A 19,270-nucleotide genomic window follows, 5' to 3' on the forward strand; every position below is an offset into this window, starting at 1 on the left:
GAGATGGGAGAGCTGGTCACAGGAAGGGGAAGAAAGGTTGAGATTTGATTGTAAAGGGCTGTAAGTGCCTTCCCAAGGAGCTTGGATAATGGTACCAGCAAGCTAAAAGAACTCAGTGAAGGCTACTGAATGACATGATCATATTCTTTCTTAATTTTTTTAAATGTTCAATTTCCTATCTTAAGGTAGTTTTATATTACTTATTTTATTATCAGTATCCTTATTTGTAAAATGAAGATAATAATCTTTGCCTCTAATTATATTATATAGTTGGTTTAAGAATTAAAGAAAATAACAAAGATGGAAAGAAATTTGTTAAATCATAAAGTAATATAAAAAAATATATATTTTAAAGAATGATCAGAGTAGTGATTTGGTAACATTAATCTGTTAACAAAAATAGTAGGCATAATCATCATCATCATCACAGCAGCTAATATTTATTAAGTGTTTATTATATGCCAATCACTGTTCTAAGCTCATTATATGTATTATTAACTCATTTAGTTCCCACACTCTATGGGATAGGTACTATTATTGGCTCCATTATATAGATAAGAAAACTGAGGCTAATTAAAATTGCCTACAGTTACAGAGCTGGGAGGGGGCAGAACCAGGTCTCAAACCCATGTACATTGGTTCCAGAGCCTATGGTCTTAAACGATTATATCTCTGGACATCAATGTGTATGTAGTCTAAAGTGAATGAAAAGGATATCAGAAACTGAGAAACTACTTAGCAGGCTGTTATAATAATATAAATATGTCAAACGGAGATGAGAATGGGAAATTAAAAGGCAGACAAAAAAGGAGGAAGAAACAGCAAAAGAATCAGCCCCTGGTAAGTGACTAAAGAAACGAAGGGACAAGAATTTAAAATTACTAAGGTGAGGGCCGGCCCCGTGGCTTAGCGGTTAAGTGTGTGCTCTCCGCTGCCGGCGGCCCGGGTTCGGATCCCGGGTGCGCACCGAGGCACCGCTCCTCCGGCCATGCTGAGGCCGCGTCCCACACACAGCAACTGGAAGGATGTGCAGCTATGGCAGACAACTATGTACTGGGGCTTTGGGGGAAAAATAAATAAATAAAATCTTTAAAATTACTAAGGTGAAAAACTTGAAGTTACAGTTAGGAGGACTAAGTGGTACAATAGAAATAACAGAGGACTAAGAGTCAGAAAAATCTCAGTTTTAGTCTCAGCTCTTTTACTAAACTGTCATTTTACTTTGGGCAATTTCTTAACTGCTCTGGGCTTCAGTTTTCTCATTTTGTAAAAAGGAATAATAATAGCCAATCTGCTTACCTGCAAAGTTGGTTACTGTGAGTTTCAAATAACATTGGTATAACAATTTTTAACTTATACTTTCACACAAATTGTAGGAGTAGAGCTTTATACAAATGTAAGGTATATTGTTGTTTTAGACATTCTGAGCTGAATATCATCCTATAACAATGAAGCAGTAATTCCCAGAAAGCAGCTGAAGACATAGTCAAAAACCTAGAGAAATAGATATAGCAGAAATAGATATAACAGTTAAATGCAGGAGTAGGTAAGTCTCCGAGAGAAAGTGTGTAAGGACAGAAGAAAGGCGGGTCTGACAGTTCAGTCAGAAAGTGAGAAAATTGCCAAAATCCAAATTCCCAAATGGTTTCAAGACTTTCCTCACTAACCAACAACTAGCTGTGAGGTCATGTGAAACCCTTTTTATGTTGGGTTTATTTCAGAGTACAAAGTACATCATTTCCTCCAAATCTGTCATGACATCTTTTCCCAACAAAGGTCATATATACAATTTTCTCTACACCCGCAGTCAAAAAAAAAAAAAAAAAAACCCACGAAATCACCTTAAGCTCTGATGATAACAACTAGCATAAATTCACTTTTCAGTTCAATTAAGGGTGAGAATTTAAAAGCAAGAATGACTGCCTTTTATGAAGGTTTGGGGTAGCAACAGGCCTTAGGAAAGTTCCACCCACATCAAAGATATACCTACACTCACACAATACAAGTAAACCTTCAGTTCTTATAGGAATTCTTCTATAATCTATATATAATATATGTGTGTATATAAACTTATTGAAGTCACTGCTGGTGGCAGAGTAGTCCATAGTTTTCCAAGTGGTAACTCAACTCTGACATTCATAATGATGCTTTCCCTGTGTTTCCAATTCAAGTTTCAACTATTCTGTTCTTACCAAGATGTACACATTCAGATGAATTGGCATTTTTGTCCCTCACCTAGGCTCTTTAGGACACAAATGACAAATAAATATCATCAGGTTGGCTTTTTATGCCCCTCCCTCTCACATACGTATTTTCATTACAATAATAACTAGCATGTCTAAAACAAAATCTCCGTTGTCAGCCTATGGAATTTCAAACCAGCGAGGGAAGGATAAATTGAAATTTAATAAAAAGGAACTGGAATAACTGGATAATTATTTGGAAAGAAAAAGTTTCCCAACCCATCTGAAAGCACTAATTTTCCTCTTGGGTCATCTCTTAACATACGGCTGTGAGTCCACCCCATACCAACTTCTAATCAACTGAAATCGAGTAACTCCTTAAAGGGATTAAAGGAAACGCCTTAATGCAGAGGTCTCTAATAGGCTGCCCATGGCTCAAATTTAGTCATTAGATGTGTTTTGTCTGGCTAGCAATATATTTTTTTAAATGTGATTTAGCTTTACACGTTTAAAAACTGGGAGACTTCACATAAAAAGCCAGATTCTGACCTAGCTTAAAAAGTAAGAAAAGTCTTTGGAAGGTCTGGTAGCATGTGTTAACACTGGACTCACACTACTTTATGGCCATAGGCTAGGGATGAGGAAAGCCGCCCCTTTAAATGGGTTTTTCCTCACATTCAACCCACTTCACTCATCTGTTACCTGCCTGGAACTTCTAGACATTTGGCCCTCCTTAATTAAAGAGATTAAAATGATAGCCTTAAATTAAGAGAACAGAATTCACAAAACGGTAGAAATGAGTCTAAAGTATAACTGTGAATAGAAATTTAAAAGGGGATAGTGGTGGTTAGGATGGGGCTATTTATGGACTACTAAAGCTCTTATCTTAATGTCCTCTCATTTATCACAGACTTTATAAGCAAGAATATATTCTGTTTCACTGACATAGTCTTCTATTCTCGCTTTTTTTTTTTTTTTTTTTTTTTTTTTTTTTTTTTAAAGATTTTATTTATTTTATTTTTCCCCCCAAAGCCCCAGTGGATAGTTGTGTGTCGTAGCTGCACATCCTTCTAGTTGCTGTATGTGGGACTCGGCCTCAGGATGAATGGAGAAGTGGTGCCTCGATGAGCACCCGGGATCCGAACCCGGGCCACCAGCATCGCAGCGCACGCACTTAACCACCAAGCCACAGGGCCGGCCCTATTCTCGCTTTTATTATCGTTTTAAAATACACATTGATAATTGATAGGAGAACTCTACTGTTCTTTTAAAAAATTATCTGATATTTATCCTTCTACATTAAACCCTATTGAGATTTTGACTGGGATTAGAATGAATTTACAGATTACATATTAAGAAAGAATCATATTTTTAACAATACCAAATCTTTCCCTTCAAAATGGTAAATATATCTCTTCACTTATCCAAGTCTTCTTTAACAGCTTTTAGTACAGTTTAAAAATTTTCTTTATAAAAGCTTTACATACTTATTGCATTTATTCTTGGGTAGAGTTTCTTTTATTTGAGGGGGCAGTACTTTTTGTTGCAAAAGGAATCTTTTCTTCTAATTACATTTTTTAATTGGTTACTACTAGCATATATAGGCAAGCTACTGATTTTGTATGTTGAACTTGAATCTGGCTATTTAACTGAACCCTTTTATTAGTTGAGTCTACGGAGGCCAGGCGTTGGCAAACTATGAACCTCAGGCCAAACTGGGCCTTCTGCCTGTTTTTGTAAATAAAGTTTTATTGGAACACAGCCACACCCATTTGTTTATGTATTGTCTATGGCTGCTTTCATGCTAGAATGGCAGAGTTGAGTAATGACAGAGTTCTATGGTCTGCAAAGCCTAAAACACTTACTATCTGGCCCTTTACAGAAAAAGGTTGCCCATCCCTAATGTAGGTAAGTAATCATATCATCTGCAAATAATGACAATTCTGTCTCTTCTAACTGCAATCTTCTTAATTAATTAATTTATTTAGAAATAAATGGGATCTCCAGCATAATGACAATAGAGGACATCATTGTCTTAGAAGGCTTTTATTGCTTCACCATTAAGTCTGATGTTTATTACAGGTTTCTGAAGATACCCTTCATTGGGTTAAGAACATTTTCAGAGCTTAAAATTTTAATTTAAAGGACTGTAACTTTATTTTGAGATTATGTCCTTCCCACCTTTTTTTATGAAATAGTAATACAAAGTAGCTGCTTTTAAAAATATCTTTACGGGGCCAGCCCCATGGCTTAGCGGTTAAGTGCGTGCGCTCCGCTGCTGGCGGCCCAAGTTCAGATCCTGGGCGCGCACCAACGCACCGCTTCTCCAGTCATGCTGAGGTCGCGACCCACATACAGCAACTAGAAGGATGTGCAACTTTGACATACAACTAGCTACTGGGGTTCTTGGGGCGGGGCGGGGGAAGGAGAAGGATTGGCAATAGATGTTAGCTCAGAGCCGGTCTTCCTCAGCAAAAAGGGGAGGATTAGCAAGGATGTTAGCTCAGGGCTGATCTTCCTCGCAAAAAAAATAAATTAAATAAATAAATAAATAAATGCTTCTGAAAGCTTTAAAAATAAATAAATAAATAAATGTTTAAAAAAATAAATAAATAAAAATAAAAATATCTTTACACGGGTCGGCCTGGTGGCGCAAGTGGTTAAGTGCTCCCGCTCCTCTGCGGCGGCCCGGGGTTCGCCAGTTCGGATCCCAGGCGCGCACCGACGCACTGCTTGGCAAGCCATGCTGTGGCAGCGTCCCATATAAAGTGGAGGAAGATGGGCATGGATGTTAGCCCAAGGCCAGTCTTCCTCAGCAAAAAAAGAGGAGGATTGGCAGATGTTAGCACAGGGCTGATCTTCCTCACACACACAAAAAAATCTTTACATGGTAAAATAAAAGCTGACAACCCTATATTAATCCATGAACTAGGTCATGAAATCTAAGTCTAGGAAACACTAGGTTAAGTTTTATTTATTTTTGATTTTTAAAACAGTTTTATTTATTTATTTTTTTGTGAGGAAGATCAGCCCTGAGCTAACATCCATGCTAATCCTCCTCTTTTTGCTGAGGAAGACCAGCTCTAAGCTAACATACATTGCCAATCTTCCTCCTCCTTTTTGTTTCCCCAAAGCTCCAGTAGACAGCTGTATGTCATAGTTGCACATCCTTCTAGTTGCTGTATGTGGGACGCAGCCTCAGCATGGCTGGAGAAGCGGTGCGTCAGCGCGCACCTGGGATCCGAACCCGGGCCGCCAGTAGCGGAGCACATGCACTTAACCGCTAAGCCACGGGGCCGGCCCCACTAGGTTAAGTTTTAAAGAGACTATACTGGTATTCACGGCAGAAACTCTAAGTGCAATCATCCAGCATACTGCTTTTCTTACTTAAAATTATACTGGGTTTATATATGTAAAGAGGCAGCACAGATTGGTGGTTAAGTGGCAAAGAATATGGGCTTTGGGGTCTAGACAAACTTGGGTGGGAATTCTGCCTACCCTCTCCCACCCCACCACAGGTAGCTGTGACAGTTTAGGCAAGCTCCTTAATCTCTCTAAGCCAGTTTCCTCCTCCTTAAAATAAGGATGGTAGTGGTAACAACTTTATAAGGTTGTTCTTAGGATTAAATGACTTAAAGCACACAAAGCACTTTGTACAATATCTGGTCAATTATGAGTGTTCAATAAATGTTTGGTGCTATTATTGTTATTACTTTATGAACTGCTGACGTGTATAAATCTTTATTACTTAGTACATTCAAGTAGGACCATATTTTAATCTTTTGTGATACCAAAGCAGAAATCCCAAGTTAACAATCCAAAGGAAAAAACAAAGATCCTTCAGTCCTAACTGGGTTAATACTAACAAATGGATCAATAATATATAATATCCATATATTTATATAAATATAATATTATGCTAATAATTTATCATTTGAAGAAGTATTTAGCTATTTTGATTGTTCCATATAACCGTTTATCCTCCAACTGTGTGTGTGTGTCTCTTGCACCAAACAACTTACAAATATGGAGGAAACACAAGGAAAACACTATTAATATAGGGCAAAAATAAGATCAAATATAAGTGTTCCATGCACTTTGGGAAATGCTGGACACAATTTTGCTTAGAATGGAATAAATCAATATGGAGTCAGGAATAAATATTTCCATTTCTCTTTAATTATACAGATTTAATGGAGGCAGCAAGATTTCAGGAAGACTCTGAAAGAAGAAAGGAAATGTGTAAAAAACACAAAAACAGAAGAAGCAGTTAAGGAAGTATAGCCAGAGAGTATGATCAGGAGATATATACGGTCAAGTTAGGAGAGAAGACACAGTAAATAACAGACAAGCTTTCAAAAAGGGAAGAAAGAGTTTTTAAAAGAAAAACGTGTGTATTAGCAGGAGAGTTACAATGAACAATTTGGGCAAAATATCCTTGGATCTTCAAGCATGTGCAACTATTGCACTTCTTACTAATGGGTAAAAAGGGGAACGAAAATTCTAAATTTTGTAAGCTTAGATCTCAAAGAACAGTAAGAATTTACTTACTTCACTAGAGCAGCTGCTTCAGGAAGTACATCAGCAAACGATTCACGAAATATGATGGCGTTTTTCCTTTTACAGTTCTGTATGACATCATTGGCAAGGTAAAAGAGATTCAAACGGTGGGGATAGGCAGCTAGAGATGATGAAAGAATAAATAAAACCAAGTGAGTCAATTTATACTGAGTTAACTTATTCCAAATACAGTGTTCTCAAACTGTGTAACTGCTATTACATGGATGAATGGATGGATAGATGGATAAACAGACAAATGAACTAATGGACCAATGTATTGAAGCTAGTGCCTAAAAATCTTGACTGCTTCAGGTTAAGCTTCTGTTCAATGTACTCCTTGAGTAGATTTCTACTTCACTTTGTAGATGTTTGGCACTAAAAAACTCATTAACCCTGGAGAAGCTTAAATAAAAGAAGACTGCTATCCCAAACATTTGGAAAGAATAAAAAAATGAGCTGAAGCAGCTCAACCTGTTGCAAAAATACCAGGGTTAGTAGGAAGAGCACAGCCTTTAGAACCCAATCAGAATATGACCTTAGGCGAACTGCTTAACCTCCTCTACATTATTATTGTAGAGAGATTCTTTTCATCAACTAGTCCAGATACCACTCAGATACACCTAAGTCCTCTCAGCTACTGAAAAAGAGGCTCTGTTGCTACTTTCATCACTAGGTGAACGTCCTGGGAATAAGTAATTTGATCCCATACACACACCTAGGTCAACCTTTTCAAAGGCCCATGACAAGGCCCAATCAATTTACTTTCTGGAACCTTAAGCAAAGCCACCCCAAGTTTCATTATTGTCCTGGTCAATTTTAATGTCTATACGGATGATCTATCACATTTTCTAGTCTCTCAATTTCTTGATCTCAAATTCAGCTACCTCCAAGAACCACTCCATTGTACATTTTAAAATCCCCTTCTCTGATCACAACTTCTCTCACTCCCATATTTGTTCTTCAATTTCATCAAGATCTCAGTTCTTTATTTTCTCTAACTCTACAGTCTCTGCTAGTACTCAATTTTTTCTTTATCAATTCCAGAGTCTTTGATCCTTTATTTAAACCACTCTTTTATCAGAACCTTCATTTTCTCTTCCTCCTCCCCCCGATTTACCCTTTCTGTCACGTGCATTCAACAAAATTCTAAATCTGCATCAATCTAACTGAACGCCTTTACTGCACCTTTATTTCTGCTCCTGGGTTCTGCTGAAGAAAAATCATACCACCAGGAAAATTGAAACCATATAAATTCAGTCTCCTTCCACTGGGTCCTCAATGCTACAGTCCTTCTACACGTCCTTAATTAGGGTAAGCCCCCTAATCTTACTACATTCCTTCTCACTCTCAGGAGATAAACATATGCTATTTCACAGAGAAACCAGAAATCATTAGATGGGAATTATGTTCTCTCAAAAAAATGTGTCCATATTTAAACTGAACCAGATCAACTTACCTGAATCAGCTAAGATCTTTCAGATTCACGGATCTGATTATGCTATTTCACTTATGTTGTCATCAGTCCACTCAAACAGCAGTTACCAAGATTACCAATAAATTCCAACTTATTAAACCCAATGGAGATTTTTTTTTTATGGCCTCCATTGTTTTATTTATTTATTTTTATTTTTATTTTTTTAATTTTTTGTTTATTGCAGTAACATTGGTTTATGACATTGTAAAAATTTCAGGTGTACATCATTGTACTTCTATTTCTGCATAGATTACATCATGTTCACCACCAAAATACTAATTACAACCCATCACCACACACGTACCGAATTATCCCTTTCACCCTCCTCCCTCCTCCCTCCCCCGCTGCTAACCATCAATCCAATCTCTGTCCCTATGTGTTTGTTTATTGTTGTTATTATCTACTACTTAATGAAGGAAATCATATGGTATTTGACCTTCTCCCTCTGACTTATTTCACTTTGCATTATACCCTCGATGTCCATCCATGTTGTCAAAAATGGCTGGATTTCATCGTTTCTTATGGCTGAGCAGTATTCCATTGTGTATATATACCACATCTTCTTTATCCATTCGTCCCTGGATGGGCACTTAGGTTGCTTCCAAGTCTTGGCTATTGTGAATAACGCTGCAATGAACACAGGGGTGCATGTACCTTTACAAATTGGTGTTTTCAAGTTCTTTGGATAAATACCCAACAGTGGAATAGCTGGATCATATGGTAGTTCTATCCTTGATTTTTTGAGGAATCTCCATACTGTTTTCCATAGTGGCTGCACCAGTTTGCACTCCCACCAGCAGTGTATGAGAGTTCCCTTCTCTCCACATCCTCTCCAACACATGTTGTTTCCTGTCTTGTTAATTATAGCCATTCTGACGGGCGTGAGGTGATATCTCATTGTAGTTTTGATTTGCATTTCCCTGATAGTTAGTGATTTTGAACATCTTTGCATGTGTCTGTTGGCCATCTGTATATCTTCTTTGGAGAAATGTCTGTCCAGGTCTTTTGCCCATTTTTGAATTGGGTTGGTAGTTTTTTTATTGTTGAGATGCATGAGTTCTTTATATATTTTGGAGATTAAGCCCTTATCAGAAGTATGGTTTGCAAATATCTTCTCCCAATTGTTAGGTTGTCTTTTCGTTTTGTTGATGGGTTCCTTTGCGGTGCAGAAGCTTTTTAGTTTGATGTAGTCCCATTTGTTTATTTTTTCTATTGTTTCTCTTGCCCGGTCAGACGTGGTGTTTGAAAAGATGTTGCTAAGACCGATGTCGAAGAGCATACTGCCTATGTTTTCTTCTAGAAGTTTCACAGTTTCAGGTCTTACATTCAAGTCTTTAATCCATCTGGAGTTAATTTTTGTGTATGGTGTAAGGTAAGGGTCTACTTTCATTTTTTTGCATATGGCTATCCTGTTTTCCCAACACCATTTGTTGAAGACACTTTCTTTTCCCCATTGTATGTTCTTGGCTCCTTTGTCAAAGATTAGCTGTCCATAGATGTGTGGGTTTATTTCTGGGCTTTCGATTCTATTCCATTGATCTGTGTGTCTGTTTTTGTGCCAGTACCATGCTGTTTTGGTTACTATGGCTTTGTAGTATATTTTGAAATCAGGGAGTGTGATACCTCCAGCTTTGTTCTTTTTTCTCAGGATTCCTTTAGCTATTTGGGGTCTTTTGTTGTTCCATATAAATTTTAGGATTCTTTGTTCTATTTCTGTGAAAAATGTTGTTGTAACTTTGATAGGGATTGCATTGAATCTATAGATGGCTTTAGGAAGTATGGACATCTTAACTATGTTAATTCTTCCAATCCAAGAGCACGGAATATCTTTCCATTTCTTTGTGTCTTCTTCAATTTCTTTCAGAAATGTTTTATAGTTTTCGGTGTACAGATCTTTCACCTCTTTGGTTAAGTTTATTCCTAGGTATTTTATTCTTTTTGTTGCAATTGTAAATGGGATGGTATTCTTAATTTCTCTTTCTGCTACTTCGTTGTTAGTGTACAGAAATGCAACTGATTTTTGTATGTTGATTTTCTATCCTGCAACTTTACCATATTCGTTTATTACTTCTAAAAGTTTTCTGGTGGATTCTTTAGGGTTTTCTATACATAAAATCATGTCATCTGCAAATAGTGACAGTTTCACTTCTTCCTTTCCAATTTGGATCCCTTTTATTTCTTTCTCTTGCCTGATTGCTCTGGCTAGGACTTCCAGTACTATGTTAAATAGGAGTGGTGACAGTGGGCATCCTTGTCTGGTTCCTGTTCTTAGAGGGATGGCTTTCAGTTTTTCACCATTGAGGATGATATTAGCTGTGGGTTTCTCATATATGGTCTTTATTATGTTGAGATACTTTCCTTCTGTACCCATTTTATTCAGAGTTTTTATCATAAATGGATGCTGTATCTTGTCAAATGCTTTCTCTGCATCTATTGAGATGATCATGTGATTTTTATTCTGCATTTTATTAATGTGGTGTATTACGTTGATTGATTTGCGAATGTTAAACCATCCCTGCATCCCTGGAATAAATCCCACTTGATCATGGTGTATAATCTTTTTAACATATTGTTGTATGCGATTTGCTAGTATTTTGTTGAGGATTTTTGCATCGATGTTCATCAGTGATATTGGCCTGTAATTTTCTTTTTTTGTGTTGTCCTTGTCTGGTTTTGGTATCAGGGTAATGTCAGCTTCATAGAATGAGTTAGGGAGCTTCCCCCTCTCCTCAATTTTTTGGAAGACTTTGAGAAGGATAGGTATTAAGTCTTCTTTGAATGTTTGGTAGAATTCACCAGGGAAGCCGTGTGGTCCTGGACTTTTATTTTTGGGGAGGTTTTTGATTACTGTTTCAATCTCCTTACTGGTGATTGGTCTATTCAAATTCTCTACTTCTTCTTGATCCAGTTTTGGAAGGTTGTATGATTCTAAGAAGTTATCCATTTCTTTCAGATTGTCGAATTGGTTGGCATATAGCTTTTCATAGTATTCTTTTATAATCTTTTGTATTTCCGAGGTGTCTGTTGTAACCTCTCCTCTTTCATTTCTGATTTTACTTATTTGTGCCTTCTCTCTTTTTTTCTTGGTGAGTCTAGCTAAAGGTTTGTCAATTTTGTTGATCTTTTCAAAGAACCAGCTCTTGGTTTTATTAATTTTTTCTATTGTTTTTTTGGTCTCTATTTCATTTATTTCTGCTCTGATTTTTATTATTTCCCTTCTTCTACTGATTTTGGGCTTGGTTTGTTCTTCTTCCAGTTCCTTTAGGTGCATTGTTAGATTGTTTATTTGAGATTTTTCTTGTTTGTTGAGATAGGCCTGTATTGCTATAAACTTCCCTCTTAGAACCGCTTTTGCTGTATCCCATAAATTCTGGCATGTCATATTTTCATTTTCATTTGTCTCCAGGTATTTTTTTTTTTTTTTCCCCCCAAAGCCCCAGTACACAGTTGTCTGTCATAGCTGCACATCCTTCTAGTTGCTGTATGTGGGACGCGGCCTCAGCATGGCTGGAGGAGTGGTGCCTCGGTGCGCACCCGGGATCCGAACCCGGGCCGCCGGCAGCGGAGCGCACGCACTCAACCGCTAAGCCACGGGGCCGGCCCAACTCCAGGTATTTTTTGATTTCTTCTTTGATTTCTTCGTTAACTCAGTCGTTGTTCAGTGGCATTTTGTTTAATCTCCACGTATTTGTGGCTTTTCTGATTTTCTTCCTATAGTTGATTTCTAGTTTCATACCGTTGTGGTCAGAAAAGATGCTTGGTATTATTTCAATCTTCTTAAATTTATGGAGACTTGTTTTGTGGCCTAATATGTGATCAATCCTGGAGAATGTTCCATGTGCATTTGAAAAGAACGTGTATTCTTCGGTTTTTGGATGGAATGCTCTGTATATATCTACTAGGTCCATCTGTTCTAGTGTGTCGTTTAAGGCCAATGTTTCCTTATTGATCTTCTGTTTGGATGATCTATCCGTTGGTGTAAGTGGAGTGTTAAAGTCCCCTACTATTATTGTGTTACTGTCTATTTCTGTTTTTATGTCTGTTAATAATTGCTTTATATATTTAGGTGCACCTACATTGGGTGCGTAGATATTTACAAGTGTTATATCCTCTTGTTGGATTGTTCCCTTGATCATTATGTAATGCCCTTCTTTGTCTCTTTTTACAGTTTTTGTTTTAAAGTCTATTTTGTCTGATATCAGTACTGCTACCCCAGCTTTCTTTTCATTGCCCCAATGGAGATTTTTTAAAATGTTATTTCTTTGTGGCTTTTGACACATAGAATTATCTGTTACAGTAATTCCTCCTGTGGTTTCTGCTATAACCATTCTCCTGGTTTTCCTCCTACCTCTCTGGCTCCTCCCCCATACATATACAGGTGGGCATGGATATGCAGGCAGCTCTGCCTATGATCATCCTCCTTTAAATATTGATGCTCCCCAGGGTTCTCTCCTGAGCACTCTTCTCTATTCACCCATAACACAGTGTTTTAAGATTTCAGGTTTTAAATCAGGTAGTCTGTTCCATTCCTGACTCTGTCATTTATTAGCTTTGGGGTCTTATACATTCCTTAACTCTTCTATATGTCACTTTCTTTTTCTTTGTAAAATGACAGTCTCACTAGCGTTGTTATAAGAATTAAATGAAACAGTGTATGTTAAGCATTTAGGACAGTGCTTAGCACACAGAAAATGGAATACTATCAGTATAATCATCCACTTCCATGGCTTTAACTACTACCACTTATGTTATCAATGACTCCCATATCCACAGATATCAAGCCTGGATTTCCCTTTCCCAGTCAATGTACACATCCACTTCTATATCTCAGAGGCAGCTTGAAATGGATTTTTCAATATTTTATTAATAATCTTCTTCCTCTTCCATCTGTTATTGCTCTTGTATTTAGCCAGAATTTTAGCAATCTTTTTTGACTCCTCCTTTTCCCTATCTGACCCTCACTCCCATTTGATAAATCTCCAAGTCCAGCCAATTTTATCTCCGATAATTTTTGTCAAATTTATCCCCTCTTCTTGTGCTTTCCCTACTACTGCTCTTTGCTGGGGGTTCATCACTTTTGACCTGGACTACTGCAACAGCCTCCTAACTGGTTATCTTGCCTCTAGACTTGGTCCCCTCAAATTTACTCTCTACAATGTTGCTAACTTCATCTTCTAATATGAAAACATTATCCAATTATTTCTCATATCAAATCTGTCAATGATTTCCAACTACTTACTGGAAAATCCCCAAACATCTTAGTCTCCATTTATGATCTGGACCCTACCTACTGTCTCTTCCCCTTCAAATTCAAAGTTCCATCTTTAATGAATTACTCATATTCCCAGAAACCTTGCGTGCACACTTTCCCTCTCTCTCTCTCTCTCTCAGAATTTTCCTTTTCTATGATAACTCATTCTGAATAATCTTCAGAGTTTTCTACTCATCCATTGGAAAAACACCAAAATTTTAAATTTAATTCATGTCTTCTGATCCCCCATCTTACTTGTTCTTCCCCAAACAAAATCACCCCAAACTATTTTATTGCCACTTCTTCCCAAGGCAAACCCTCCACTCTAGTCAGAGTACTGCAGAAATTCAGGAGAATGAGAGAAGCTGGCTGAGGTAGTCTAAGAAGATGCTTAAAAGCAGTGGAATTTGAGAAGGCCCATCCTGAATGCTTTCCAAACCCTCTGTAACCTAGTTCTTGCTTACCTGTCTAGCTTCAACTTAGCCACTTTCTTCTTTAAAGCTCCAATTTAGTGAACAACACTTTGTTCTCATCTCCAAGCCCCACCCTCTTCCCTTGTCTTGCTGCCCATATTTCAATAGGTTAATTCCTTTTCTTTAAGTCTCAGCCTACATATCACATGTAAACATCCACGAAGCTTCCCCTGACTCCACAAGACTATGCCTTTAGTGCAACCTAAACTTGCACCTGTCATAACATTTATGACACTGTGGTGTACCTATCTGCCTCCTCCAGCAGAGTATAAGCTCCCTGAAGGCTGGGATTCTGTCTTGTTTATTGCCATGTCCTCAATGACAAATCAGTGTCTGGTAGGTGCTCAATACATATTAGATAAATGTTTGAAGAAGAAGTTAAATTTTCATAGGCAGGAAGGAAGGGGAAGAGTACTCCAGCGAGAATAAGTCATGAGCAAAGGTGCTGAATAGGACTGTGTAGTGAGTGTCTTTTTATTTTGGAGAAGGGAGAAACTTAGCCTAGAATTTTAAATTTATTTAACAAATACTTATATAGCACTTTCTATGTGCTAGGCACTGTTCTAAAGATGATACAATTATTAATTGATACCATTAGAACAATTCTATGAGGTTGGTACTGTTATCTCCATTTAAGAGATGGAGTGACGTGAATTGTCCAAAGTCACAGCTAGTAAGTGGTAAAGTTGGGATTTTAACACAGACAGTTTGGCTCCAGAGTCTGTGTTCTTAACCACTATCTATTTCTATTTCTGTCTGACCAGGAAGGTTTGGGTGGAAGAACAGTGGGAGAACAGGCAAAGATAACAAATGCTGACGGGACTTAAATAATGAGCTGAAAAGTTTTAGCCTTTTTCCTGTGACTAACAAGAAGCCATGAAAATTTTTTATATAGAAGCGTGTTTTAGGAAAAAAGCATCAAATAATTTTATTGTTAAAAATAATAAAAAGAGCTAATAACACTGCAAGGAAGCAGCCAGACAAATCTAGAAGGTGAGATATTCTGCAGGACAACTGGCCCTGTCTCATCAACAAATCAGCGGCATAAAATATGCTGGAGAGATTAAGAGACTCAAGGGACATAGCAATCTGATGTAATTAATTTGTGTTCCTGAATTGGATGTAGGTTTAGACTAACCAGCTGTAAATGACATTTTTGGATCAAGTGAAGAAATCTGAATGTGTATGGGAGAAGATAAGATGAAAATTTACTGAAATCGAAATAAAGAAAACATCAACTGAAGAAAAAAAACAGTTATTACAGAATGATCTCATGTTAGAAAAAAAATCTGTAAAAGAGATCAGAAAGGACATGGAATTAAGTTTTAACAGTACTGATCTCTATTTTTTTTCCTTTTGCTTGCCTGTATTCTAATTTTCTACAATACATATTTACTGCTTCCATAATAATAGGTTATTAAAGAAATATAATCATTTTTGCCTAGAAAGTTTAACTGGTGTCTTTTTTTTTTTTTTTTTTTTTGTGAGGAAGATCAGCCCTCTGCTAACATTCGTGCTAATCCTCTTTCTGCTGAGGAAGACGGGCACTGAGCTAACATCTATTGCCAATCCTCCTCCTTTTTTTTTCCCCCAAAGCCCCCCAATAGATAGTTAGTACGTCATAGTTGCACATCCTTCTAGTTGCTGTATGTGGGACGCGGCCTCAGCATGGCCAGAGAAGCGGTGCGTCGGTGCGTGCCCGGGATCCGAACCCGGGCCACCAGTAGTGGAGCGCGCACACTTAACTACCAAGCCACGGGGCCGGCCCCATTAACTGGTTGTCTTGAAATAATTTGTATTTCAGCCTGGACCTCTTCTTTGAACTGCAGACTCAAATATCCAACTGCCTACCCAACACCTCCTCTTGGATGTCTAATACACAGCTCAGACTCACATGCGACTTTCTGCTCTCTTCCTCCAAACTGTCTCCTTCTACAGTCTTTTCCATCTCAGTAAATGGCCTTTCTTTTGGTGGTTTTTTTCAGCAAAAAATCTTGAGTCATCCTGGACTCCTTTCTATCTTTCTACATCCAAACTCACAATGCAGATCTCATTAATGCTACCTTTGAAATACATAGACTTAGGAAGTTACAAATGTGGAAAGGGGGAAGGCTAGAATAAACTCTGTGGTGTTGGATTGTAATTGGAAGTCTTGGTAGAAACTCAGTTATATACAGAAAACATACAATGAATGAATATGCGTGTGTGTGTGTACATACAACTAGGTGCTAAATCTCTCCACTGAAAAGGCTTAGATATAAGAATATCCCAGTACCTAATACCTAGGTCTTGGTTTCTAAGAGGAACCAGGGCTTTTGGAGAAATGGCTGATTCCAGGCCAGGAAAGAAAGTACAATAGCTTGGAACATCTTGTACCAGAAAGTCAAAAAGTGCTCAAAGAATGATGTCAAAAGGACACACAAGCACTACCTTCAAGGGGTTCCCACTGGCCAAATCTAAAGAATGGACAAGGGGCCGGCCCCGTGGCTTAGTGGTTAAGTGCGCGCGCTCCGCTGCTGGTGGCCCGGGGTTCGGATCCCGGGCACGCACCGTCACACTGCTTCTCTGGCCATGCTGAGGCTGCGTCCCACATACAGCAACTAGAAGGATGTGCAGCTATGACATACAACTGTCTACTGGGGCTTTGGGGGAAAAATAAATAAATAAATAAAATCATTAAAAATAATAATAATAAAATAAAGAATGGACAAGTTAAGTGTCAAAATAAATAATGGTAAAGGATTATGACCCACGGAATAAATAAGCAAACCATGAATACATACTGATGTAAATAAAAAAATAGGGGAAGGGGAAAGCCCTGCCTTATAATCAAATGCCAACTAATAAATGTATAAGGAATGACAGAATTAAAAAAATCAGCATTTGGCAACCATCACAGTAAAAACTGACTCAAGCAACAATCACCAATGGATGCTAAAGTTAGTGAGAGACAGTTTAATGCGGAATAGGATATTTATAAAGTCTCAAACTACTTCCTCACAAAATACTTACTTTACAGTGGAGAAAGCTGGCAAACACCATCTTAACCAAGTGATAAAAGTTAACATCACTATTAATGAAGTAGATTGATATTATGTTCCTCCAAATATAATGCGTTAAGAACACAGCATCACTTCTGTGGTATTTTTGCCCCAAAGTGCATAAACTGAATCTAATAATAAGAAAACATCAGATAAACACAAATTTATGGATATTTTACAAATTACTGGTCCATATTCTTCAAAAATGTCAAGGTCATGAAAGATAAGGAAAGACTGAAGAACTGTTCCAGACTGCAGAAAACTAAAAAGACATGACAACTAACTGCAACACATGGCCCTGGACCTTTAAAGACCAATAGTGAGATAGCAGAATAGTGAGATGGCAAAATTTAACTAGGGTCTGTGGATTGGAAGGTAGTATTGTATTAATGTTCACTTCCTGATTTTGATGTTTGTTCAGATGCTACACAAATGTTGCAATGTACTGAATTCTGTCTCCCCCAAATTCATATGTTGAAGTCCTAACCTCCAAAGTGACTATATTTGGAGATGGGGCCTATAAGGAGGTAATTAAGGTTAAAAGAGGTCACAAAGGTGGGGCCTTATAAGAAAATAAGAGTGTCCTTATAAGAAGAGACACCAGAGATCTCCATCTCCCCCATTCCCCAACTCCCTTCCCATCATATGAGGATGTAAAAAAGAGGCCATCTGCAAGCCAAGAAGAGAGCTTTCACCAGAAACTGAACTCTGTCAGACCTTGTCCACCTTCCAGAACTGTGAGAAAATAAATTTCTGTTGCTTAAGCCACTCAGTTTTCTGGTATTCTGTTATGGCAGCTCAAGCTTATTAATACAACTATATAAGAAGAATATCTTTGTTTTTAGGAAACAAACACTGAAGTATTAAATAGGGTATCATGTCTGCATCATACTCTCAAATAGTTCAGAAAAAAGTGTGTGTGTGTAACGAGAGCAAAAAGAGATAAAGCAAATATGGTAAAATGTTAATTACCGGGGAATCTGGGTGAAAGGTACATAAGAGGTCTTTATAATAAATCACAACTTTCAATTTGAAATTATTTAAAAATAACAAAAAAATACATAGACTCCAACTACTACTTATCACTGCCTCCTGGTCTAAGTCATAATCATCTTTTGCTTGAATTCTTGTGGTAGCCTCCTAAGTGGTCTCGCTGCTTCTACCTTTGCCTCACTTCAGTTTAATCTCAACTCAGAAGAGTGATCCTTTAAAAAATAAATCTGATCACATTATTTCACTGCTTAAATCTCTCCAATAATGGCGCCCCTTCTTACTTAGAGTAGAGATCCAAGTCCTTATGATGGCCTATAGTCCTACCCCATCTGGCCCAGCATTATCTCTCTGATCTCCCATCCTGGTCATCATCCATTCCATTCCACCTTGCTGCTCCAAGACCTACAATACACCTGGCATACTCCCTGCTTCAGGGTCCTTTAAGCTCCCTGCTTCCTCTGCTGGGAACATTTTTTTCTCATATATTGTCATGGTTTACTCTCTCACTGCCTTTAAATCTTTGCCCAAATGTCACTTTCTCAGTGACTTTCTGTACTTCCCTGACCAGGAAAACTGTAACATCAAGCCACCAACACTCCTATCATCCTTCCTTGTTTTATTCTCCCACATAACCTATTTCCCAATATACTATACAATTTACTTACTTTATTTTTTGCCTGCGTCTCCTCATGAGAATGTAAGCCTCACGAGGGCAAGGATTTGCATCATTTTTGTTTACTGTTGAACTCTCAGTACCTAGGACCATGCCTCACACATAGTAGGCTTTCAGTAACTATTTCTTGAATGAATAAATTAGAAAACAAGAGAAGGATAATACAAGGAAAAGAAGAAAAGGAATAAAAATGAGTAGTCTTCTATTCAGTTTGGTTAATAATCCCATAGGGCAGCTGGCTTCTGTGTAACTATACGGGATAGATGGGTATTCTATAATTTTACTTGTTTATTTTTTTCCCCCCAAAGCCCCAGTAGATAGTTGTATGTCATAGCTGCACATCCTTCTAGTTGCTGTATGTGGGATGCGGCCTCAGAATGGCCGGACAAGCGGTGCGTCGGTGCTCGCCCGGGATCCGAACCCCGGCCGCCAGCAGCGGAGTGCGCACACTTAACCCCTAAGCCACGGGGCCGGCCCCTAGATGGGTATTCTAGAAGCTGCTATAGAAGTTAATCTAGATATAAAGTCAGTGTTCTCACAATAGCAATTCCTCAACAATCTGGAAACAAGGCACTCACTGCTCTTTTTATCATATGAAGAAGGGGAAAGAGACTGACAACAG

At 38.0% G+C, this 19,270-nt stretch overlaps 1 protein-coding gene across 8 annotated transcripts in view; it reads right to left on the reverse strand.

The window, feature by feature from the left end:
• The window catches only part of RPRD2 (regulation of nuclear pre-mRNA domain containing 2), a 106,395-nt gene that overhangs the window by 49,580 nt on the left and 37,545 nt on the right, over window positions 1-19,270 (reverse strand). For all 8 annotated transcript variants that reach the window (XM_087443937.1, XM_014791767.2, XM_087443929.1 and 5 more), the window contains exon 2: window positions 6,735-6,864. In XM_087443937.1, the coding sequence (XP_087300063.1) occupies window positions 6,735-6,864 (130 nt within the window). The remainder of the gene's footprint in view (window positions 1-6,734; window positions 6,865-19,270) is intronic.

This window comes from Ceratotherium simum, chromosome 2, assembly GCF_057802395.1.
Source record: "Ceratotherium simum simum isolate JZ-2026a chromosome 2, ASM5780239v1, whole genome shotgun sequence".
Taxonomy (NCBI): Eukaryota; Metazoa; Chordata; class Mammalia; order Perissodactyla; family Rhinocerotidae; genus Ceratotherium; species Ceratotherium simum.